This window comes from Macrobrachium rosenbergii, chromosome 3 (genome assembly GCF_040412425.1).
Source record: "Macrobrachium rosenbergii isolate ZJJX-2024 chromosome 3, ASM4041242v1, whole genome shotgun sequence".
Classification (NCBI taxonomy): Eukaryota; Metazoa; Arthropoda; class Malacostraca; order Decapoda; family Palaemonidae; genus Macrobrachium; species Macrobrachium rosenbergii.
In genome coordinates, this window is record NC_089743.1 from 87,182,471 (window position 1) to 87,209,868 (window position 27,398).

Here is a 27,398-nt window from a genome sequence, read left to right on the forward strand (position 1 = left end):
TTTCAGTGTATGTGGGACATACACACACATACATACATATGTCCACTTTATATATATAGATATATATATATATACACATGCACAAACACATATATGTGTATATGTATATATATATATATATATATATATATATATATATATATATATATATATATATATATATATATATATACACATATATAAAATGTCAAGTCACACGTAGCATCTTTAAGTTAACTTTTTCAAATTTCGAGGATAAAGTACAAAAGGAGATGAAAATATTCTGCTATATTCATTTATCCATACACCAACATCTGTTTCAGTTATTAACTTACGGCTATCACAAGGGCACTAGTAATTCTGCATTGAAAGTACCTATATAAATGCTGCTGCAGCCATACAAGCAAAAATTAAAAAGTGGAAGTAGAAACAAATAAAAAGTGAAAATTACCAAACAAAAGTTCCAGGGGGTCATATTTGGGTGAGCTTCCCCAAAGCTTTGCAAGATTGGCTCCTTTTGGCTCTGATAGGCCTAAATCCTCAAGACTTGCAACAGAATATCGTCCAATTGGAGAGGAGAAGGTAGTTAGAAGACATCTGGATATATGACTTAGGCTGCTACAGTGCAATACAGGCAGCCCCCGGATCATAATGGTGGTTCTGTTCCTGCGCCGCGTCGTAAGCCGAAAATCGTCGTAAGCCGAAAAATCGTCGAAAATCGTAAGTAAACCTAACTTTTAATCCTTTGGGTGTCTTGAAAACGACAAAACCTGTATTTTTATTGAGTTTTTCATTAAGAAAACCTCTAAATTTTTACCATTCTGCCGTTTTGGATCCATATTTCTTCTGTCAGATTGGTGTTGTAAGTCTTGTAACCCTGGAACATGCGTCGTAAACCAGGAAATAATGTTTGATGATTATATTTGAAGAGAGTCATAAGCTCAGAACGTCGTAAGCCGAGCCCATCGTAACCCGGGGACTGCCTTTACTCACTGGCCTGTCAGTCATTGGTTATCCTCTTGCTGAATCATTTCCTTATCTCTGATTAGGTCATACAGGGGCAGCTCCTTACGTGTTCATCGACAGTTGCCATTGTGTGGCCAGCTTAGTTTATATTGAGGACCTAGCATGTTACAGCCATACATCTTAATTTGTAACCCACACTAGACCTTGACTCCTTGAGTCCCCTAAGACCAACGCAGCCCCTTGTCATAAGGTTGGCAATCAGGCTGAAAGATGGTATGCAGGCCTTCCCATAGTCAACTTTATTGTAGTTAAGAGAGAGTATGACTGAGTCTTCAGCCGCCACTACATAGTAACTAGCATTGTGATGTGGAACAATACCACTATTACAGGCCACTGGGAGTCAAAGATTAGTGAGGTTTACAATCAGAAGTGTTTAAAAGAGGCATGAAAGCCCTTCATACACGTTACATTGGCATAAAGCTGACAACCCTAAGGAAGAAACTTCAAGACCTTTGAGACTAAGGGGCCATATAGGCTACTATAACTGTGGGAGGCTAGTGATGGATGAAGCAGTGAGATCGCACTGCAGTCGTGTACTCCAAATCCCTAGTAGCCTTCTAACCACATTCTTCTCTCTAGTGAGAAGAATTTGCGTTGCCCGTCTTTAGGACTCTCACCAGAACCAATGGAACCAGTCTTGTCAAGCATTGTGGCATGCCACCTAGGACAGTTTCAATCCTTTACATTTATTTGCAAAGTGTTACTTTTTTTATTTCTTTTGTCTTTATAGCCAACTGGCCATTATTGGAATATTGTTGTTTCTTTGTAAGATATATTGCTATTGGTTAAGCAAAGTTAGATCAACACCAGGGTCCCTACTTTTGTTCATCCATTACCACATTTAAACGGCGATCTCAGGGGAGGGCGGGGCGGCTAAGGTCCAATGCTGACACAAAACCGGCTTAAGCTAGACCATTTAAACTTTAAAGATTCATTCCTGTTGGAAGATCAGAGTCTGGAGGTCCACATCAGGCCTCTTATCTCCTCAGTCCCTTTCCGTTGCACTGTGTCGCAGTTGATATATATATATATGTGTATATAGTTTTATATATATATATATATATATATATATATATATATATATATATATATGTGTGTATATAGCTATATATATATATATATATATATATATATATATATATATATATATATATATATATATATATATATGTATGTATGTATGTATATGTATATATATATATCATTGACTCGATGTTGTGCAACGGACAGGATTATGTGACATTCGCCTATTATCCCAACCCTTTAGTTTCATGATTATATAAATATAAATATATATATATATATATATATATATATATATATATATATATATATATATATATATATATATATATATATATATATATATATATATTATATACATATATATTTGTATAGATAAATAGACAGATAGATATATAAATATATATATATGTGTGTGTGTGTGTGTGTGTGTGTGGGTCTGTGTTAAAATGAATATATATTCATACATATATGTGTATCATAAACCAAGAGGCCACTATTATCTCTCTCTCTCTCTCTCTCTCTCTCTCTCTCTCTCTCTCTCTCTCTCTCTCTCCGGCTCAAATTATTTTCTGACATTTTCGATAAAAGTTGCTGCAAAATCTTTGACGTCATATTTTTCTCGAATTTTTTTCCCTTTATCTTTTTTTTTTTTTTTTTTTTTTTACTGAAATTTTATCATATCATAGTTTTTGTACCCGATACTTGCCCTTTTTTTTCTCCGAAGAATGAAAAACAGCGCAGAAAAACAGCCAAGTTTAATTCGAGTTTCCCAGAGAAGAAATCACAAAATTCCGTCCTTGTTTTTATACCAGATGCATTTCTCCACGTCATCCGGGTTATAAAAAGAACGCCGCGGAGAAGCAGGAGTGGTATCAGAGTCGTTTGTGTTTAACAACAGTCATCTCGTACACAAGGAATTCCTGGAAAATCAACCGCACGCTGACTGGTTTTGAGATGAGCCAGCACCCTTCATATTGCATACTTTGACAATAAAACACTTAGAAGAATATTATGAGTCTTATTGCAGAATTGAGTTGGAAATGATACGATTAAGGGGGATTCCGGAGGTTTTATGTGTTGATGAGGTTAGATCGAAAGGGAGGTGGAGATGGCTTGGACGTGTCCTTCGCACAACCCCTGTGAGAATGGTACTTGATAGTGTTAGCTAGGGCTCCCCTGACTACAATAAGTTAGAAGACCTAGACCTACTCAAGGTCCTTTTTTTTTTGGACATTGGACCTACTCGGTTGAAAACAGTGGGAAGCGAGGGTGGAGAAGAATGGAGATTTGTAGAATATGAAGCACGGGAAAGAAATGAGTGGCTGAATTTCAGAGGCTCTTTGTTTCACGAGAGATCTATATATATTTCGCTCATTTGCCAGAAGAGTGACACAACTCAAAAAATGTGTTTTTTGAGTTATCGATACCAGCATATAGCCCGTTCTTTGTTTAATATTGTGATAAAAACGTCTTATTTGTGTTTGTAATAGGCTACTAACCGCTAGAGGGCATGACATGTCACTATTACACTATAGAGAGTATAGAGAGTTTTAAACTTTAAAATGCTTCTCCTGAAAAATAGCAATTTTTGAGTTATGTCACTCCTCTGGCAAAGGAGCGATTTATACACACACACTTAAACACGTGATGTTAAGCTATTGACTACTTTGTATCATGTATTTTCATACTGAATAAGCATGCACACTCGTGTATGTATATAATATATATATATATATATATATATATATATATATATATATATATATATATATATATATATATATATATATATATATCGCCAGAACCTGCGATATTTAAAGTTGTCATTGAGCTGCAAGAAGAATTAAAGCATTAAGCTGACTAAGCGTTTTCGCGGTCTCACATCTCCTCAGGGTCAAGCGATGCAAAAAATCATAAGTAGTTACAAGTCACTTCTCTGTCGGCAATACATAAACATAAAAACTAGTCCACACCTACATAAAAACTAATTGTCAAAGGATAACATTTACAATGTGTACATCCCAGGTGTGTAGTTAATCAGATTGACACGATTTTTTATTATAAATGATTCAGAGGTGTTTCACTCCATAATTGCGTTGTATATTCATTCATGTGTTTCTTGAGCCTTGCTGCCTTGTCCTCCTAAATATTTTTTGTGACCTTGATTGCAAGGCTCCTCGTGTATATACAACCACTTTTTTTGTGGAGAGGAAATTCCTCACTGATATATTCTTCAGCGCACAGGTCTTAAACGTAACAGTAAGTCTGTATGGTTTCTGCAATGACCCTGAGAAAGCGTGGAAACAAGATAGCAATTATGGTCAACTTGTTATAATCCTTCTTCCAACTCAGCGTCTATATGTATATTATATACATTTTATATTTATATATATATATATATATATATATATATATATATATATATATATATATATATATATATATATATATATATATATATATATATATATATGTGTGTGTGTGTGTGTGTGTGTGTAAATATATATATATATATATATATATATATATATATATATATATATATATATATATATATATATATATATTTTTATATATATTTATATATATATATATATATATATATATATAAATACACAGATGTTAAGCTACAAACTTCGTTTAATATCCATACCGCTTTACCTCGGAAATGATACCGAAGGAGAATTAAAATTGATACGTGGTTCGTTACCTGACAGGATCGAGCTGCCGACCGATGAGAGCAAACGGCGTGTAGCGGACGATCTAGATAGACCACCCGGCTCTCAAGAGAGCAATAGTTAATACCGACTCAGCTGTGCAAATCACTGTCGAAAGTAGGTATTTATACATAGGCGACTGGTGCGTTTGAAACATGTAGCTATTTGTTAATGAATTTTTATCGCATCAGCTTGATTTTATAGACACAAACACTATCTACAAATGTCGTTTAATATCCAGTTCGCTCTACCTTGGAAATAATTGCGGAGGGGAATTATAACTGATATAAGTGGTGGTCTAGAGCGTCCATTAAACGTCGTTGGCTCTCATTGTTCGGCAGGTCGATCCTGTGAGGTGACGAACCACTTATATATCAATTATAATTCCCCTTCGGTATTGTTTCCGAGGTACAGTAGAACGAATCGAGTCTTAAACGACATTTGTAGGTTAGTGTTTTGTGTATATAGAATCACGGTGATGCGATAAAAATTCATATATATACATACATATATATATATATATATATATATATATATATATATATATATATATATATATATATATATATAAAATATAAAATATAAAAGGAAAAGGATATATAGTATATATATATATATATATATATATATATATATATACATACATACATACATACATATGCAATATACTGTGTGTATATGTATATATATATATATATACATATGTATATATAAATATATATTTGTGTATGTATATATATATGTATATTTATATATATATTAAACCAAGAAAAGTCTACATTGAATCCTTACTATATCTATGAAAAGAAAAATGTTGGGAAGATGTGGCTCCAAATATGGGTGAAGTCACTGCTTACTGCATCCCATTAATTTGTGTTGGGTAGCAAATCCCTACGTAGGACAATATCTAAAAGGGGGAATCAGTAAGAACTGAAATCTATGAAATTTAGAGACATCTTTCCTGTGATGCTGAATCTTGCTGGTGCTGCAATTTTGGAAGTCGGTAACCCTCTTGGAAGTACTCGTTTCAGTGACCTGTTTCCCTCTACTGAAAAGCTTTGGGTTTCTCTCCCTGCTTTCTGTTTTCCCTGACTCTTATCTTTAGGAGGTGAGAAAACCTATTTCTTCCTTCGCGGATAAATCCCCCCTTCTTCCTTTTCCATTTTTCTTGCTTTCTTCGAACCTTGGGTGTGGAAAGGGAATTCTGTTGCCTAATTTACTGACCTTCTCTCTTAATGAACAGGCTTATGCAAGCCTAAAACGAGCCACTGGGAGCATCTGAGCGGATCTCAAGACTCTGCAGTTCCCCAGTGGCAGACAGCCAAGTCAGAAAGTGATCATCCCAAGGCAAGCCAGTCTTTATTTAAGGGCTCAAATGACTGATGAAAGAAATGTATTGGATTCAGGTATTCCTTGTATTATTTGAAGCTCCACTGCTGATTTCAGTCATTTTTCCCCTAAGACAAAATTATATTAGCCCACCTTTGTTTATCCACTCTCCAGAAAGAAGAGGTGTGTCTTTTGTAGCTCAGTTTTACATGTTCTGACCCAAATCCCCTACTGATCCACTTCTGGTTCTTGGCTGGTCATTGTCTTACTTTTGCCTTGTCATTCATCTGCTTGAAAGTGTGTCGCAGTCTTGATATATCAGTCAGTCACATAATTTTACATGTCACTTTATCAGACATTTGTTTACAAGTGTTTTATAGTCTTGAAATGTTGGTGAATCAGATATCTGTTCCTAATTGTACCACAGTACTGATATGTCATTCAGTAAGACATCATCTTATGAATGTTCCAGTCTCGATATGTCATGCAGACATCTATAAGCGAGTGTCAGAGTTTCTTGCTGTGACTTCTATTTACGGTGGCTGTTTCAGTTCGTCGCTCAGTCAGACCTTTGTTTACATACGTTCAAATTCTTGGGAAATGTAAATAAACCTATTCTCCCACAGCCCCTCCATTAAAAAAACGCAAGACCAATACAGAAGGACAGCTGTATTAGAACCGTTAGTTTTCACCTGGTTTTGGATGTTCCCGTTGGAGACTGTCTTCCTTCCTCACTGTCTGCTAAACAAACATCCGTAGATTTTGTAAAACATTAAAACTTACATTTTTTTTAATTTGTGGAGAAACAGTGGGTACCTGGCGGAAGTATTTTGGTATTTTGTAAATTATTTCTAGGGAAGTTGAAGAGATGTTCTGTGAAAAGCTTCGTCGTCTTCTTAGCTTAATAACTATTTGGTGTCACTGTTTTTAATAAGCTTCTCCAGCTGTTTCTAAGACTCACTGAACCGGTCATTTCACAATTCGTTTTGCCAGTTATTTTACCTACAGATGCCTTTTTGGCTCCAACTCTCTCTGTAGCAAGTTATCTTTTTTTATATATCCTGTAACTGGACATCTGTTACCAACTGTATAACGGATTTGTCTTGACTAAAAGTGTCCTTCAGTTCAATGTCACTCCACTCATTTTCCCCTAGGATAAGACCAGGAGTGTAATAATCCCGTTCGTTTTCCCGTTTCCAATTCATTTTCCTGTATGATTAAGAAAGATCACATTATCCTGCAGTTTCTTAACAAAATATCAAACACTGATTGCTTTGAAAGGACAACTGAATCCAGTTTCTCAGAAATCGATGACGCAAACAATAATGTCGGCTTGAGGGATATTCCTCTTCCTTCCTCTCCTCTCGGGCGATTTAGGAACGATTAAAGGGCCGGTTCCTGAAAAATCCATTGTGCCTCTGTTGATGTAAGTCGAGACTTAGGTGCCTGGTAGCTAGTCGACTGACACTGGTCACAGCCATGAAGTAGAAGGGCATTGGGCTATCAGCCTCATCTCAAAAGATTTGAGTAAAATCGGAAAGTTATCTCCTTTTCAGGTCACCGTCATCTTATGGGAATGGTATATGCATGATAAAAAACTAAATAAATATAAAAGAAGAATAAATAACAAAAAAGGAGTATATAAGAAAAAGTTATAAGGGTGAATAAGGGTATACATACAGTAATATTTCTCTGCTTTTAATTTTACGGTAAACATTCGGTGTAACATTACAAAGTATGCATGAGAAATTTTATTAAAAACGTAATTCTTTATGATAATAAAACATGTTCACTCATGGAATGTATCATTCAAATTCGATTACTGAGAAGTCCTTAAATTTACAAAAGCTTCTTCCCCCTAAGCAAAGCAAAATTAATTAATGTTGTCACGGAAATTAACGCTCATCTGAATGTCGTAAAGAACTAATTACTCTGACGGTTCAGTCTGAAAGAAATGAAAGGGGAAGAAAATAATAAAAAATAAGTACAAGTTTTGCGTTAGAACAAAATGCTGTACCCTCGCAGAATACAGGAAGAAAATATTGAAAGTCACGCGTTATTCTCATTTCAGTAATGACAATTTTTGGCCATTCCGTCGACGGCGTTCATGAGAGGAACATTTTAAGCCCCAAGACACTTGAATTCATTTGATATTTTCTGTATTGGATTAAACCAGCCTTGTGGTGGCACGGGATCTTTCTCCTAAAACAGACCTTAACCATTTAATGCCTGACAAAACTCATGCAGCTGGACGTCCTCGAGTATTAAATGCATTGATTTGCCACCGGTTTAGCAGCTGAGGTCATTGAGATATGTTAGAAAACATTGGAAAAATTATTTGAATTCCTACAATAAAGTCCTCTGAATTTGCTCTCAACTTCTAACTGGTGAAGCAAAGAGTATAACGTTTCTCGAATTCAGGAACTTGATATGTCAGTGGAGACTTCTTTTGCAGGCAACGTTGGGCAGTGACCAGGCTCTTGAACGGTCCCCAATGTTTACTTTGCTATTCAGAAATTTGGCATCATTGCAAGCACAATATTGTTCGTTTATTTCTCCACTGAAAAATCGCGTTATCGAGAAACATATTTGCTTTACCGTTATTATCATTTATACCTCTGCACTAAACGATTTCACATGATCAATTAAAATAAGAAATAAAACCCTTACTGATTGACTTGAAATGTGTTACAGAACGAGGACGAGAACTGAGTAGACTTTCTTATATTCCAAGTTTTTTTTTTTTTGTTCCTCCCTTATTATTATTATTATTATTATTATTATTATTATTATTATTATTATTATTATTATTATTATTATTATTATCCTTCTCTAGATCAGTCATGACTGACCACCCTTAGTTCCAGGGCCTGAATTTAGGGCGAACTTTTGCTTTTCTGAGAACGTCATGCGTTTCATCCTCCTCAAAACGTCTCCTTTGATAGCAGGTAATATTGCTTGTTCCTGACTGTACACAGAACATTACAGCACTGGCATTCGTGTAATAATTACAGAGAGAGAGAAAGACAGACAAAGACAGAATCAGTGAATTTGGTGAAACCATGTAATATATATATATATATATATATATATATATATATATATATATATATATATATATATATATATATATATACAGTATATATATATATATATATATATATATATATATATATATATATATATATATATATGTATATATATGTATGTGTTTGTGTATGTATATGTATATATATATATATATATATATATATATATATATATATATATATCTTTATATATAAATACAGTATATACATATATATATATATATATATATATATATATATATATATATATATATATATATATATATATATGTATGTATATCGATGGCGTAGTGTACCACAATGGAAGGCATTATGAGTTGAACGTAGTCACAACATTGTTTTGTCGTCTATTTTTGCTAAAGCTCTACATATTTCTCAACTTGTCGTGTTATGCACAGACGCGCGCACACACACACACACACAAACATACACAGACTCATGGGGCAATGTTTATGCAAACACACAAACGTCTGTATGTAGACATATCCTCATTATCACAATCGCCTCCAAAGCCAAGCGACGCAAAGGGCGCCTGGGAAATTCCGTCACTCATGTCTTTCCTGTGCTTTGTCTTCCACAATTCTCCACTCATCTCCAGCCTCCCCTCTCATAGTTCTCATCCAAGTTGGTCTATGGCTTTTAGCTCCCCTGCTACCAACAGGAACCTAGCTGCCACTGTCATGTACTATTCTTCTAGAGGTTAAGCGAATTACATGTCCCAGGCATCTCCAGCTCCCTGTCATCATTATGTCTAGTTATGGAATTTATATAATTTCCCTTATGGTTTCATTTCTGTCTCTGTCCTACCGTCTGACTCCTAATATTCTTCTTAAAGCTTCAGTGTGAAAAGAACAAAGTCTTTTAGATATAGTTGCATTGCCATGCCTTGATTCATGGCCGCAAAGTAATACAGATCGTACTAGATTTATGTATAATCTTACTTTCGTATATACGAGTGGCGTTCAGTAAGTAAGTAATACAACGTAATTTTTTCCTTGGCCAATTTTCGTTCAAGAAATGTGACATCCTTAACCATTACCGCATTATGTCATGTATTTTCATTAGTTTCCTGTAGACGGCTGCAGTCTAATCAGCTATCAAAAGGACGTCTGTGACTGAGGTACGTTCCAAACAAAGAGCAGTGATAGAATTCCTTCTGCCGGATATAGAGACCGTCACAAATATTCACAGGGTCTTGCAGGGTGACAACAGAGATCTGGCAGTAGATGAAAGCACTGTTAATCGTGCGGAGGAACCCAGCAGGCACAAACCTTTGAACACCCAAGGTTGTGGACAATTGAGCCGGCACCACCGACAGAGATGTCAAGTTGGGCAGCGAGTTATTTGACTGTGATTCCCAGATCACCTCGAATAACAATGTCCGCACGTTCCACCACTGCAGGCTTCACAGATGTGCGCGGCCAGACAAGGCCCGGGAGATGACATTTCTTTGTCCTTCTTCTTCTGATGGCAGACACTTCGCCTGCGATTCACAGGGCCTTTATCCACTGCCAGGTCTCTGTAGACGTTCTGCAGGCGCCTGTGAATATTTGTGACGGTCCCTTTTTCCGCCAAAAGGAATTCTATCACAGTTCTTCGGGACGTACCTGAGTCACAGACGCCCTTTTGATAGCTGATTAGGCTGCAGCCGTGAACAGGAAATGAATGAAAATACGTGACTTAACGCGGTAATGGTTAAGGATGTCGCACATAGTTTCACATTTTTTGAACGAAAATTGGCCTATAAAAAAAATTATGTTGCAATACTTATTGAACGCCCCTCGTAATTTCAGTATATTTAATTTCCAAATCTTTTTCAGCCTCACTTTTTGATTTGCCTTTTTTAGTCTCTCAGCAACTTTCATCTCAAGAGAACCTGTATTTGATATCATTGTTCCTAAATAGTTGAAAGATTGAGCCTCATTACTCCTTTCTTCATCTTATGTTATTTCATTACACTGTCCATATTTTGTCATATCTAATCTGTTCTGCTAATTAAGCTTTGTAAATGTTGTGGTGTTCTGCCAAATAAAACAGCATTATCTTCATATGGTAAGTCTGTCAACTTTCTACCAATACTCCAATCTAAACCTTCTCTTCCATCTCCGACCATTTTCTTTACCCTGAAATTTATGAGAAAGGCAAATAACGAAGGTTAAACAGCATTCCCTTGTAGCACCCCGCTGTTTACTGTAGATGCACTTGACAAAACACCATCACCGTTAACTTTGTATATGCTTCATTCATGAATCATTTGCGTTAGCTTTACAATTTGACGGGAATATCAAAGACGCAAGACCTTCCATAATTTTGGTCTGTGGACGCTGTCAAATTCCTTCTGGTAATCAACAAAAGGGAGTTTTTAAATTCCACGCACTCTCGCACGTCATACTACAAAACAAATCTTTGGTCTGTGCAACTCTTGTCTTTCCTAAAACCAGCTTGTTTGTCTCTGAGCTTTCTATAAGTTTCTTTCTCTAGCCTATTGAGGATAAGTATATTGAATATTATAAGTCTGTAGTAACTACATACAATGAGTCTGTAGTAACTGCATTCAGTCAGGTCACCTTTCTTTGGTACCTCTGCTATATCTTCCAATTCCCTCTCGTCAGGCTTTGTTTCCTCATTCCGTAGTCTGCAAAACAGTCTAGTTAGTATAGATGTCATTTCAGTTTCAGGTAAAATTATCTCCAAGCTGATTCCACCAAAATCTGGTGTTTTCATCTAAGTTTTCCTACCATTGACTCCACCTCAAAAAGCGTGAACTTCTCCATAAGTACATTCACGTCTTCTTCAACTTCTGGTATAACTGTCAAATTATCCCCCTCATATCTCTTAGCCATGACGTCACAAAAATACACACACACACACACATATATATAATATATATATGTGTATGAATATATATATATATATACATATATATATGTGTGTATGAATATATATATATATATATATATATATATATATATATATATATATATATATATATATATATGTGCGTGTGTGTGTCTGATTATATCAGCCATTTGTATAATCCGTCTCTCACAGAACTAATTGGCTTTTCTTCGCAAAGCAGCAAAATGTTAATGATTGCAAAATCATTGAATTTATCAGCATCATTTTTTGAGTGCAAACATTTATGTTAGGGCAAGCCTAAAAGCCGATTACCTTGTCCAATTGAGAAAAAAGAGATAGATAAATGAAACATAGAATATTATCATAGTAATACTTATACAAAGCGCCAGGCACAATCCCCTGGTTTTTTTACCTGTATTGTTGCTCGTAATTTTTGTTTAACTTCTATTCTTTATTTATTATTTATCGTCTTCGTTCTACTTTTCATCGTTTTCACACCTGGAGATTCTTTTTTGCCGACTATTGCTGTATCAGTGAGCAGCCCTTATAGGTAGTTTTACGTGAATCTTTATAGACGGATAATGTCTGTGTGTGTGTGTGTGTGTGTGTGTGTGCATGTTCGTCTAACTCCTCCGCGATATATAAGTCTGAAATACAAAAATAATGCGTCATTGGAATTTTCACGATGTGAGGATCATAATGATGTGATATTTAATCATTCAGCATCGCTGCCTTTCCAAAGAGGCAAAATACATAAGAATAATTATACCGTAACACTTTCTGGAGAGGTGAAAAGCGTGAAGTGGTTTCTATTGGTTTTCCGTGTAAATCTTGCAGTTTTCCACTGGTGATTATGCTGTTCTGGTTAAAGTTTATCAATCAAGGCTGCTGTCATTTATTACTTAATCTATAATTGATGTCGTTTAGCCTTCAACACCGAAATAAGATAAACAATGTTTATGAATTTCCTTGTGATTAATAAAATCGTTAACTTGAAACAAATGAAACAGAGCCTTCTAGAATGAGATTCTGATAAGTGCAATAAAAAGTTAAGAGATTTATCAATTTCCTAAAACCTAAAGCAAAATGTTACCGGCCGAGCGTTTAAAGTATTCGAAAAATATGTATGCGTAATATCACCATTCTATCGAGGTATATTATACCTTGGGTTAAATGGAAGGTAAAGGTGTGTATGAACATTATATGTGTTGTTTTGCAAAAGTGTAATCAAATTGTAAAAATCTGCATCGATGACGTCGATAGTTGCAATGTCCCGGCTGCCAGATTTATGAATCAGTCAATCACCAGAGTATATTCTATTCTGGATGTTTAATCGGATTTCGCTTCATTCGCATGAATTTTTTAAAAAGTCAGTTTGCGTTATGAGGTTCTGCTGATCTACGTTAAGATTTTCATGTGTGCGAAAGTCCTTTATATGTAATTCGCTGTTCGAAGCCAAGTAACTATGGAAAGAGAAACCCACAAGATTCCTGTGTATAATTAGTTTACTTGCAAATATTTACATATCACTTTACATATTACTTTGAGACTAAAGTAATATGCAAATATTTGCAAGTAAACAAGTTATGCACAGGAATCTTGTGGGTTCCTCTTTCCATCTTCAGAAGAAAACTGAAAGAAGTTTTTGTTTGGTACAAGCAACTATCCTATCCATTCTGAGGCATCTTTTCATTCACGTACGTTATTCTCAGATCCCTTTAGCCTACTCATTTCTCCCTGCATTTGTCTCCCTCCGCTGCAACTTCTCGAAAATACTTGGCCAAATTAACCTTAATTTTCAATCCCTTATCTCCTTTTTCTCCGGGTATTCTTCCTTTGGGGTTTCTCAGCAATCCTCCAAAGACTTTTGGAGGGTTTCTAAGGGTTATTTTAATGGCTGAAAAAAATTAATTTTTGCCTTATCTACGAGAGAGAGATCATTTACCCGAGATAACGTTGTCGAAACCGTATCATTTTAATTAAGTGATGGAACTTGACGACCCGCGTTCAGTTCTCGCATTTGGACGAGGAGGAAGGAATCGTCTGTTGACCTAAGCAGTGAATCGTACCTAGTCGTTAGTCGAATGTTGTGGGTCGCAACTAGCCCGAAAAAAAAACACTAGGCGTGTGTTCATAGTCCCGTCAAAATGTATAATGTCCAAACGGGCGCTCTATGCGGTCGTAAGTTCCTCATTGGACGGGCGTATCGTTCTCGGCTAGCATCATGCCTGCGTTCGATTCTTCCGACTCGGCCAATGCAAGAATTAGAAAGAATTTATTGCTGGTGAGAAATTCATTTCTCGTTACAATGTGGTTCGGATTCCGCTGGGTCAGTTGTGTGGTCCCGTTGCTAGGTAACAATTGGTTCCCAGCCAGCCGCAAATAAATTTAAGTTCTCGGGCCAGCCTCTAGAGCTGTTAATCGCCTCAGTGGTCTGGTTAAAACTAAGGTACTTTAACTTCACGTGGCCATCCTGATTCCGATGGGCCGAAACAATCGATAAGACATACTCCAGACTAGGACCCACAACAGTCACCTAACAACTAGGAACCTAATTCACTTCGTGGGTCAAGCGGGTCATTCTGGATTTGCAAGGAAATAAGTCCTCCTTTACTCTCTCAGTTCGGGGATCGAATCTAAGTTCCTTTGTCTCTAGCTGAGACTGGGATCAACTGCATCCCGAGGACTAGATTGAGAGTGAGATTTATATTAAATTAATCCTAATGTATAACCAATTTCAATTCAGATCGAGGGGGTCGAGAGCCGATGAACTCATGATGAAGGGGTTATCATTATCTTTTTAATGATGCAAGCTGAAATAGATCACTAACTTGCTAAGAAAGCTGCAGCAAAATAAAATCCCTTCACATAGTAAAAAGGAAAGCGCAGTAAGAAAAACACGAAATACGAAGAGGAGCGTAAAAGATAAGTATAAGCACATAAAGAAACGCAATTAACAAAATAATATCAGAGAATACGAAGCATTATAACAATGTAGCCCCTTTCAAACTTAGGCACATGGACGTCTATCGGCAAGTAGAGAAAAGAGAGAGAAATATCGCTGACGCTTCAAAAAAAGAAAACAAGTAAAAAACAGCGCATAATGCTGTACGAAAATTTCAGCCGCGGCCCACGAAGCCTTCAGTCACGGTCCGGTAGTGGCATGTCTTGTTGGCACCTGTAGCGGTGCCATACGCACGATCATTGCTAATTTTAACCTTAAATCAAATCAAAACTACTGAGGCTAGAGGGCTGCAATTTGGTATGTTTGATGCTTGGAGGGTGGATAATCAACATACCAATTTACAGCCCCCTAGCCTCAGTAGTTTTTAAGGTCTGAAGGCGGACAGATAAACAGCCATCTCAATAGTTTTCTTTTACAGAAAACTAAGAAGCAATGAAACTGAAGATAAGTAAAAAAAAAAAAGTTCTAAACTACCCAGAACTCACCGGAAACTTTGACAAAACATCTTACCATACTGAGAGACGTTCCGCGCTGAGGGAGAGATTTCTCTTGTGGTCGTTCAACTCCCTTTCAGGTCACTCGTTCTCAGTTTCCGCTCCTGACGCGGTATTGGAGATCGAATTGCCCGTGCCGTCCGCCTCTCGTCCTTCTCCTCTCTTTTTACTTTGTTTCTCCTTCTCCTTCTTCTTCTTCTTTGCCGAGATGTCTATACCAATCCCCGAAAGAGAAACCGTGATTCTGCGTTTCTCTTGTTTATTTATACGAGTCCCATTTTTTTCCAAAGTGTTTTATTTCCTTGTTTGTTTTTTAGTGTTCACGTGGCAGCCCGACTCAGTTCGTTTTCATTTTCCCCGTAGCTCAGTTGATGGGGCTGCTTCTCTTAGTAGACAAGTTCTTTCAACTGAAATCTAACCGAAAAGAAGTAAAAGTTTGCGACAGAGCACCGCTTTTTTTTTTTTTTTAGTTTACGCCGTCATTTTAACCTCTTCCGTATACAACATTTAATAACTGAAAAAAGGAGAGAAAGATGTCCTTTAAGAAAAAAACAATGCTCAGGCCAACATTGCTTTCTCCTTGCCTGAAATAGGTCTCTGTTACAGAAAGTTTTTATATGCAATACGCCGGATTCAAGAAGTCTCTAGAGCTATTACAGATTTTATTACAGAACCAGAAAACAAGTCTATGCCAACTCATACGGATACAGTTTCCAGCAAGGCTGATTCTTCAACGAAATGTTATTTTTTAGATAATAAAAAAAAACCACTGTTTGTATAAGTCAATTTTTTTTAAAGAATTTTCATCTCAAAATGGAGAACCTTATAAAAAAAACGAACAGAGATTTTCTTAATAATAATGAGATCGTACTGTATTGCAAAACGGAGTCAATCTGAATGAGAAAATTAAAATCGACCCCTTACGGAGTTTTTCTCCTGACTGACGATACCTTATCGGCACCACGCGATTCGATAAGGATAACTCAAGGGAACCAGGTGAAGCCTCATCGCCGATTGTCTTTGAAATAAAATGAAGATTTAGAAGAATGGAAAACTCGCGAAGCTGTGAACGGCCACCCGACGTCCTGGCCTTCTTGAACCTACGTGCGGATGAAGAGGAGTGGACTAGCACAAGTCAGGTCGACCTCTCTTATAGCTGCGCCCCAAGTATAGTCGAGATATACTCGAACGCACGTCACCAGATCTTCCCACGCCTCTCTCTCTCTCTCTCTCTCCGGATTGTCCTTAGGGTAATTGGCTATTCGAGGCCATAATACAAGGCGCAAAGGCAAGTCGCTGTTCATTTGCCGATTGGCGTCTTTAAATCGAGACGCCTTTCACTCATTCTCTCTCGCAAAATAGTTTCGGCGTCTTCCGTTGGATGCACCGAGGTAAGATAAACAACAAGATTCTCCGGGATCCTCTAAAATTCAAGCTGATATGCGTCCTTGGTCAAATTTTGAAATTCGTATTTTTCAGCGCTGTACATGTGCAGTGTGATAGGTTGATTGTTGTTCAGTTTCACATGTCATGTGAGCACTTCAGACAGACTTCTTTTTTTAAATGACGGGCAACCCAATGCCCTTATATAGCCCAGATTCGAGGGAAGCATTGAAGAGTGAGAAAAAGTAGTAGTGGAAGTGGTAGTAATAGTTTTTTGCGAGGCAGGCCTATCGCTCCCTCCTTTGTTGGGCCAACACAGCAAAGAAAAGGGCGGTGGACCTTCCTTTTGTAGAGCAGAACTAGAGATCTGAAACTGTGTTTCATAGTCCGGGTGGGCCACTAGACGTATGCTAGGCCTATGCTGGAGTCAGTGAGCTCTGGCCAAATAAGTTCGGGACCCACTGATCTACAGAGCTCTGTGTAGAGTGGAATAGGCGTGAGAACGGAAATTCCCTATGTCCTGTTCGTGAAGTAAGTATAGCTTAGTTTCACCAGACCACTGAGCTGATTAACAGCTCTCCTGGGGCTGGCCCGAAGGATTACACTTATTTTACGTGGCTAAGAACCAATTGGTTACTTAGCAACGGGACCTACAGCTGTGTGGAATCCGAACCACATTATAGCGAGAAATGAATTTCTATCACCAGAAATAAATTCCTCTAACTCTTCATCAGCCGGCGGCGGGAATCGAACTCCGGCCCATCGAAAAGTGCGTGCAGTGTATTAAGGGGACTTGACAGAATGCTGATGAGCCAGCATGACTAATGTTACTCATGCTTTACTGTAAAACTAAGGAATAAATATTGGTCGGGAAAACTGCTAATTTGTGTAATACGTAGACTAGCGTACCCATGCCGTCAAAAAGAACGATAATGTATTAGGCGCCAGCGGCGGGAGAGGTTGGCCCAGGCTGTTGGGCATGTCAACTGTCTTCATGACCACAGGGATGTTTGGATTGTGATAATAAGAATACCGCCATGTTGTAGGTGGTGAAGGTTACACAGATAAAGAATAAATAAGTAAATTTATGTATACATGCATTTTGTAATATATATATATATATATATATATATATATATATATATATATATATATATATATATATATATATATATATGTGTGTGTGTGTGTGTGTGTTGTGTATTTAGAATCTGCTGGTAACTTTTTACTAACGATAATTACCTAGCCGCGAAGACAGGTATAAGTCTGTTCTGCAAATACTACATTTTGTTTTCAAGACTTCTCAAAGCGGCTGATTCCAAAAGATATAAACAAGAATTTGTCAATGTCACATTCATTCTTCAAATGTTGAATCTTGGATGAACCACGTGTGCAGCGTATTTACACTTCAGACGTTTACAGGGCATTTTCATTCTTCCTCCTTCAGATGAAAGTGACTTTTCTTGGTATTTTTGAGCAGCCAAATAGATAAAATCAGAGCAAGTGGGCTGGATGTGGTTTCCTATGTGGTAATAGGAAAACAGCTCAGAAAATATGTCGAAACTGGCTTCATTTACATCATGTGAGGTCTCTTGCAGGTCGCATTATCCACCCTTTATCGCCCTGTATGGCGACAAAACCAGAAACCGCTATTGCGTGATAATCTGCAGTGCAACATTTATTGCCCATTGTACTGCTTGTTATCATCAACAAGGAGGCCAACCTATATTACAGTCTTATTATTATTATTATTATTATTATTATTATTATTATTATTATTATTATTATTATTATTGTTATTTGTTGTTGAAAGAGAACCCACAAGATTCTGTAGAGCATTTTACTTGTAAATATTTCCATGTTAGAGCAAACTGAGTACTTTCAGGTCCTAACTGTGACCCTTTTTCAAGAGATGAGAGATCGCTGGGCCTTGAACCAGCCTGAGTACCTCATCTCTTGAAAAAGAGTCACAGTTAGGACCTGAAAGTACTCTGAGTTTAAAAGTAACATGTAAATATTTACAAGTAAACAAGTTATACACAGAATCTTGTGGGTTTCTTCCCATCTTCAGAAGAAAACTGAAAGAAGTTTTGTTTGGTTTCATTATTATTATTATTATTATTATTATTTATTGTGTATTATTATTATTATTCGGAAGATGAACTCTATTCATATGGAGCAAGCCCACAGGGGCCATTGACTTGAAATCCAGCTTCAAAAGAACATGGTGTTCTTCAGGAAGCAGTAAGGGGGGTTAAAGGGAATACAGAAAAAAAGAGATCTCGGTTATTAAAAAAGAAAGAAATAAGTTAACAAATTAATAAATAGATAAAATGTATTAGAATGCAAGGCGAATAGTATAAGGTAGTAATCCATTGCAACTCCACTTGAACTTTATATTTAGAGTCCGTGGTATTGGTTATCGCGAACCAGGTGGCAGACCTTTAATAAAATATACAAATACTAGGGTATTAGTTATCATCTGATGGCATCTGCCCTACAGAAAAATACTTATAGACAATAGTATGTACTAGCATTGCAAGGCAGGACGTGGCCAAAAGTGTTGGACAAACAGCATGTGACGCTTAATATCATTACCACAGTGATAAACCCTCAGAGTAGCAATTCGTGGCTCGAACTCTGTTATCATTGATTTCCTCTGATAATGGGATCAACTTTTTAAATTTACGATTCACAGGCGTTGTCGAGACACAACTGAAGCTTTGAATACGACTGATAAACAACAGAAACGGCCAATACTTCACGTCGGCGGTGCGTGTATAACATTTATCTATGGGGAAAATAAGCGAAGAGAGTTGTCATTTTGAACTGAAGTGAACTAGTCGGACTTGAAGTAGGATGTTACAAAAGTGGATTCCTGCTGCTGCTACTACTACTACTACCACTACTACTGCTACTACTACTACTACTGCTGCTGCTGCTGCTGCTGCTGCTGCTGCTGCTGCTGCTGCTGCGGTTACCTATAATAACAGAAGCAGAACGAAGCATCCTACATGAAAACTATTCTGTACGAGACTGGATCATGCCAACACAGAGCAGGAAAAAAAATTTAAAGAGAAATAACATGACATTTAAAAGCACATGAAAATCTCAAGAGTCACCCTAACGTAAACACAATGTTTGACGATCTTTCAGAGACATTCTATCGGTGATTTATAAATATAACAATAAAAAAAAAACCAGCAAACTTCATAATCAAACAAGCTATAAAATGTTAACTAGGTCAGAAGAAGACCAGATGAGAAACCAAGTAGTTACTTATTTTACGATTCATGTTAAACTTGTCTTTAAAGCTTATGTGGAATGTATTATTCTTATTGTGGTTAATAACAATGTATTTGTTTTTTTATGTTAATTTTACTTGAGAGTAATGAGACAGTTTAGAGCCTGCATTATACCCGATGTTAGATGCGGACAGACCTCAGACGTAGCAGCGTATTAGCCACAAAGTAAATATACGTGACTTAGTCACAGAACTACGGAGCGTGTTAGACCTTGGTAACTGAGGTAACTTTATTTTGTAAGGAAATAGGAAAACCACACTTAAAGAATATACAGAATTCATACAAATTCCAGATTGATATCCAACGCTACCCATTCATATAACATTGCACTGAGTTCCTGAAAATTCTGCACATATTTTTGTTAAAAGTGGAGGGACGTTCCTCTTAATTTGCATTAAGATCAAAGGAATGAATGACAGTTCTGCTGAAGCGCTTTGACGTGAATAACCTAAACAGATAGAAAGCAGATTTATTATTATTATTATTATTATTATTATTATTATTATTATTATTATTATTATTATTATTATTATTATTTGTAAAGTACATACTATATAAAGCAAAATGGAGTGAAAAACATCTAATTGATTTCATCCCCAAGTTTCAAAAGCGTAGATATAGACAAGCCTTTGATAAGGTAAAACAATAATTTCATTTTTACTGCCGTTGAAATTCATAAAGACTTGAGCATACGAATAAGCACGCATGCGTGAAAGGACCTAAAATTCTTTACCTGATTACCAATCCCAATATCCAGTGGCTCGGAGTCCTGTAAGAGCCTTGATTTCTTTTGCATTCCTCTTCTTCTCCCAACGTTGTCAGACTCGAGGTCACTATTTGCAAAGTTACGGTAACGTTACGTTGATCGAGTCTGAATACTCATAATGATAGTGTTTGTAGGATTAAGCATCATGTTATTCCTCCTGTGATATCGACGTCCATTGTATACAAGCATTTTCGTGCAAGCACATCCTGCGTTCGTTAAGAGAAATGTACGGATAAATGCTTAGATGTATGTATGCGTTTAGGTCTGAAAATTTTTTTTTTTTTTTTTTTTTGCTAGCTCATTTATTCTAGTTTTCAAGTAACAACAACTTCCCCATAAACTGAAAAACTCCCGAATTTGATACATGCTTAATGGTATCTGTAATCTTGTTGAAAAGCTGGTCTCCTCAGTGAAAGAAAATTCTTCATCATTAATCTTATTTTTTATCTGTCTGCATTTGATTTTACATCTTTAAATACAATTTGTAGTTGTAAGAAGTGCAATCATTTGAAAGTGTTATAACTATTACAGACACCTATGTCAAGATGTGTTTAATTGAAATAGATTATTACAGGAACAGTTTGATTAGGTCTTTGTCAACTGCTGTTGTTGTAAAGACATTTTAGTTTTAATTCAATCAATTCCTGTCGTCTCCAGTAAGTTGGTGACTTCTTTTCCTCAACTAAAACTCGGTCCCCATCTTTTCTGTGCACTGCCAAACCCACAATGTTATTCGTTGGCTATATAGTGACACATATGTTATTTATCGGTTCTTTACCACTTCGCTGACAAGCATGCATGTATGGAGTAGTGGTTAAGCGCTGACCGCATGCTTCCCCTGGATAGATTGCGAAGGTGGAAAAGGAAAAATTCCTCCTTTCAATTTCTATTCGAATTTTCAATCAAAATCTTATCTACAATTCTGAGAAAATCGAGGAGCTGAAGAATTCATAAACAAACACGAGGGAAGGAAAGAGACTCAGGCGAGGTGGCCTAATAAAAGAACTTACAATATCATAGAGGAAGATACAACTAACGTTACTAATGCAGTTATTTTTCTCTAGGTTGATAGTGAAGATCGCTGGTATAAAGAAACTAACCTAGGGTCTCCAGGACAAGAATAAGAATAGAGATCACAGACTTTAGCTGGTGAAAGGATGAAACAGGAGTAAAATGGTTAACACCCGAGCCAAAGATATGCCACATATACATTATTATCATTATTATTATCATGAAGCAGTTTCCCGTAACACAAGTTGACTCCATGGAGAAGACGAAACCTGCTCACTCCCACAATTTTTATTTAACTATCAAGTCTCTGATGACCCCTCTGTTCAGAAAACTTCCACATTAGCCACTTCAGACGCCTATAGTGAAGGCTCATCAGTATCGCATCGAATGCTCTTACGTACACTGCACAGTGAGACCCTTCCTTTCTGATAACCTTGTCTCCCGATCCATTCAGATCTCTCGGTCTCCCTCTCCTATTTCCTCCTAATACTTCTCTTTTCCATCTCCTTATCTCTCATCCTCTCCTCATGACCAAACCATCTCAAAACAATGATTTATCCTTTCACCTATGCTTACCTTCATAACCAGTTCTAAGTAAATCCACATTTCTCACCCTTTCAGTTCTCTTGATGCCACAGTTCTTCATTGGAGGGTGTGGGTAGAGCTCTCGGCTAGCACGCTGTTGGCCCAGCGTTCGACTCTCCGACCGGCCAATGAAGAATAGAGGAATTCATTTCTGGTGGTAGAAATTCATTTCTCGTCATAATGTGGTTCGGATTCCACAATAAACTGTAGGTCCCGTTGTTAGGTAACCAGTTGGTTCTTAGCCACGTAAAATAAATCTAATCCTTCGGGCCAGCCCTAGGAGAGCTGTTAATCAGCTCAGTGGTCTGGTTAAACTAAGATATATATTTTTTTCTTGATGCCACGTATACTCTGCAACAATTCATCACTGTAACTTGAACAGTTTTTCATTTGTATTCAGCATCCACATTTCACTTCCGTAAAGGAGAATTGGCATGACAGTCCCTCCATGCATGCCAGCTTTGGCGTTCATGGACACTCCCACAAACATTCTACTGCCTTCCTTGATTCGCTTATTCTGAAACTCATTTCTTTTCTCCTCCCACCTCAAATACCTGCTATGAAGCTTCGTTTCCGTTTACCTTCAAAACCTTACTGTTACTCATATTCACTTTCAGCTAAAATAAAGTTCAGTTTATTTCACTAACTGGTTCAGTTTCATCTTCGCTATCCCAATCTGTACTGTAGTGTCTGTGAACATCAGCCACTTCACATTCCCTTTATCTTATCAACACCTTCCACCTACACAAAAAAGATTATATATATATATATATATATATATATATATATATATATATATATATATATATATATATATATATATATATATATATATATATATGGATATTGCTTGCTCAGAACATGATATTATTGAATAAAAACGTTTTATGTACGAGCGCTGTTTTCATTCTCATATATATATATATATATATATATATAATATATATATATATATATATATATATATATATATATATATATATATATATATATATATATATTCTTACAGTATTGGTGCAATCGCAATTTTACCTTGTTGGGGATGCTTCTGACTGGGAACCAATACGTCGTAATACCAAAAAAAATAAAAAAAAATAAAATAAAGGTTATCTAAGTGAGAATTCAATAAGGGAAGGTCTCAGGAGAGAACTTCCGGTCTGAATTAATTGCATGTATAATTTACAGAAATCAGAAGAATAAATCACAGGGAGCCGTGTATGCTAGGCTCTTGGCACTGTCAGGTGAAAATAAACAGTAGACAAAGTTAAGAGTGCCACTCAGTTAATGAGACATAAATAAATCGGCTAGAAGGCTTGATTTATGGACGTAGGGGCACAGAAGGGTACAGATGTTCTACAGCTTTCACAGACACCCCTTCTGTAATGTATGGAGAAGGAACACGATCACTAGGGTGAGCTGAAGTACAGTCTAATAATTAGCCTATTACATGGAATGCTGACGGCTCAAGGAGTAACATCAGAATATGTTCAGTTAAATTACTGACAGATGTCAAGGTCTAGCACAATGCAAGGGGAAAAGGAAAACGAAATGAGATAAGAGTAATAGATAAATGACCGAACACACTCCACCACACAGTACCTTTATTCCTTAAGCGAAGCTCCTTGGTTGTAGAATAGAATGGCTCTCAGACGAGTGGGACCTTCTACAAGTGGCACTTCAGGTAGCACTCGGATGGTAAGGTGAACGACCAGACAAAAGAGATCGGAGCAAGAGCTCGGAGGTCAAGCTCAGTGGCTTGTTACTGGGTCAGTCTACTGCCTGCGTCTCCCGTTGCTAGGTAACCAGTTGGTTCTTAGCCACGTAAAATAAATCTAATCCTTCGGGCCAGCCCTAGGAGAGCTGTTAATCAGCTCAGTGGTCTGGTTAAACTAAGGTATACTTAATTTTTCCCTCCCGACACTGGTGTCAGCCCTTATCAGACCTTGCTTTCTCGCCGGCTTTCATAGCCCCAAGCAATTCAAGCGTCCTGGCTGAGGAGGGCGATTCCTGTTAATTCTGGCTTCGGGCAGTTTCACGTTTCGGCCTGGGAACACAGATCCTGTGTGGGAAGAAGAGGGCTCAGCCGAAGAAAGTGTCTTGGGGAAAAACAGCTTAAGTTAAGCGCTTTGCGGAGGCTTAATGAGGGAAAGTGCAGGCCCTAGCTCATTTAATTAACAGGGAGGCGTCTTAAGGGCGCTCCCTGATCTGGGTGTTATTTCCCTGAGTTTGAGCATGAAGGGATGCCAAGAAGTGAATACTTGTAGCAATATATATATATATATAATATATATATATATATATATATATATATATATATATATAATATATAAAATATCATGGTTGTGATCAAGCAATATCCCCATTGTTGGATGTTATAAAATCAAAATTTAAAAAAACAAAAAGTTGTAACATTGTGAACGTTAAATTGCAACAAAAATGGTTTGAAGCTCTATCAAAATTTTTTAAAAAGTAAAGTGCATAGTGTACAGTTATGGGAAATGTTGCTTTCCAACAAGTTGTCATTAATAAATCAAGAGGTTTTACGTACAAATTCTCTCTCTCTCTCTCTCTCTCTCTCTCTCTCTCTCTCTCTCTCTCTCTCTCTCTGTCAAACGAATTCCGGCAGGGGAGCTCCATCCACATATCACTAAGGACACCAAAGCCAAAACTCGGAGTAGAGCATTGTTGTTCACTTACTGGGAAATGTTCGAACACCACTGTAACTCGGTAGCAGCTTACAACGATACTTAATGAAGGAGTAAAACATTCTTTCAGTTAAAGCGGAAGGAACATAACGACTCTAAACTTGATGAAAATGAAACCAACAAACTGATTACCAAGCGATTTATACCAAGTCCGATCAGTATGTTCCTTTGAAGAGCCTTAAACTTCCTTTGACTTCAGCAGTGAATTACACACCAGCTGACTGCGATGGCTACAACTATTGTTAAAAAAAAAGGGGGGAGTGGGGCTAGTAACCTCATCCTTCAAAATTTGCTAGGAACCAAAAGGCTAACAATTTCTGGTACTTTGATCCTCAAAGGGAAAAAGAATCTGTCCCAGAGAAAATGCGAGACATTGGTTTCTGCCACATCCATACTGTATCTGTAGAACAGCGGATGTACCTCCTGTACAGAAAACTTCCACAACACCAGCTGCTTCGTACACCCATTCGGAAGGTTGATCATCAGCCTTTCAACCTGCCTCTACACACTGTGCCCCTCACCTGCATTTTGAACACACTCTCGCTCACGTTCCCTGGACGTCTAGGCCCTTCCCTTCCAATACCTCTTGCACACCGTCTCTCCATCACTAAGTCTTCCTGTCCTTCTTCCCCATAGTTACGAAATGTACACTTTTTACTTCATCTTATCAGCCTCCACACAGACACACGCATGCATATACAGTATATATATACAGTATATATATATATATATATATATATATATATATATATATATATATATATATATATATATATATATATATAATGGCTATGAATCAAAAATTCTATATTTCATTCAGCTAACAGGCTTTTTAGCATAATAATTTCCTAATAAATTAGTTAGTTGGCAAATGAATTATAAAACAAGATACCACAATCTTATCAATTAATTTATATTCTCCTAACTGTATTATGCTTTGAAGCACTCCCAGAATAGTACAGTGCCCATTATGATGCTCTCTCTCTCTCTCTCTCTCTCTCTCTCTCTCTCTCTCTCTCTGTATGATCCCGCAAACTCCTGTCCCAAACGGTCATTTTCCAACTTGCATTTCTTTTAATATTCTCGTCGCCCACCCGGGAACTTGGCGTTTAATCTTGCGTGAAATCAGTATCGGAAAAACGTAAACGGTGCCATCTTATTTCACAGACTTTCGACGCTATGAGTACACTGAAAGCGGCGTTTTCTGAGCGGTTTGAATTGAACGGGAAGTGTTCGTAATTATGACTGCTGGTTTTTCTTTTATGCATTAAAAAAGTAAGTTTCGCAGTGTCTTTTTATTTCTGAACAAAAAAACAAACGCGGCTTCTAATTCAGTCTAGGAATTTTGTAGCACCGAGAATCATGTATACATTAATTACGAGCATTCTAATTATAAAGCCGCAGAACTAGCCCCATATCTCCAGAAATAAGGCTTGATTTGGTCCGTTGGTTTTTACTGAAGCTTAATCTGTTAGGTTCCTTCGTTTTTACTCGTTATCTCTTTATCTATCCCATGATCTTTCTGTCTATCTCTCTGTCTATATAATTGCCTATCGGCCAATTTTTTATGAATAATAAATCGTAGACGTCCTTCTGTTACTGCCCAAAAGCAGTTGCCTTACTATGCAATCATTTTTGCAAGTCTACGTCTGTTCATGAAGCCTACAAATTTCGTTATTTATGTAATAATGTCTGCAATTTTTCCATGACTGCTGGCTGTCCTGCTCCTCCTTAAATTGAAGTTTTCTAGCGACGGAAGCATAATCATATATATATATATATATATATATATATATATATATATATATATATATATATATATATATATATATATATATATATATATATATATATACAGTATATATCTACACATATATACATATATGTATATATATATATATATATATATATATATATATATATATATATATATATATATATATATATATATATGTGTGTGTGTGTGTGTGTGTGTGTATAATCATACTGTCATATCCTGGTTCGTGATACTCCTACTGCCCTGAATACTGGGGAATTTATAAGAGATAAGTGGGTGGGGAGAGCATCAATTTAGGCGCGATTATAAATAGTAATTACCTTACTGAACCTGTCACAGCAAAAGTCAAGACACTGACTAATTCAGCCCTCATTAGCTGACA

General features: G+C 36.8%; 1 protein-coding gene and 1 long non-coding RNA gene across 2 annotated transcripts in view; one reads left to right on the forward strand and one right to left on the reverse strand.

Annotated features, from left to right (window-relative positions):
* LOC136826778 (uncharacterized) overlaps positions 1-15,622 on the reverse strand; it is a 53,291-nt gene extending 37,669 nt beyond the window's left edge. The window contains exon 1 of the mRNA XM_067084219.1: positions 15,501-15,622. Within this exon, the coding sequence (XP_066940320.1) occupies positions 15,501-15,503 (3 nt within the window). The 5' untranslated portion in view covers positions 15,504-15,622. The remainder of the gene's footprint in view (positions 1-15,500) is intronic.
* Positions 1-27,398, forward strand: part of LOC136826789 (uncharacterized) — a 92,108-nt gene that overhangs the window by 28,353 nt on the left and 36,357 nt on the right. The gene's annotated exons all lie outside the window — the stretch shown is intronic.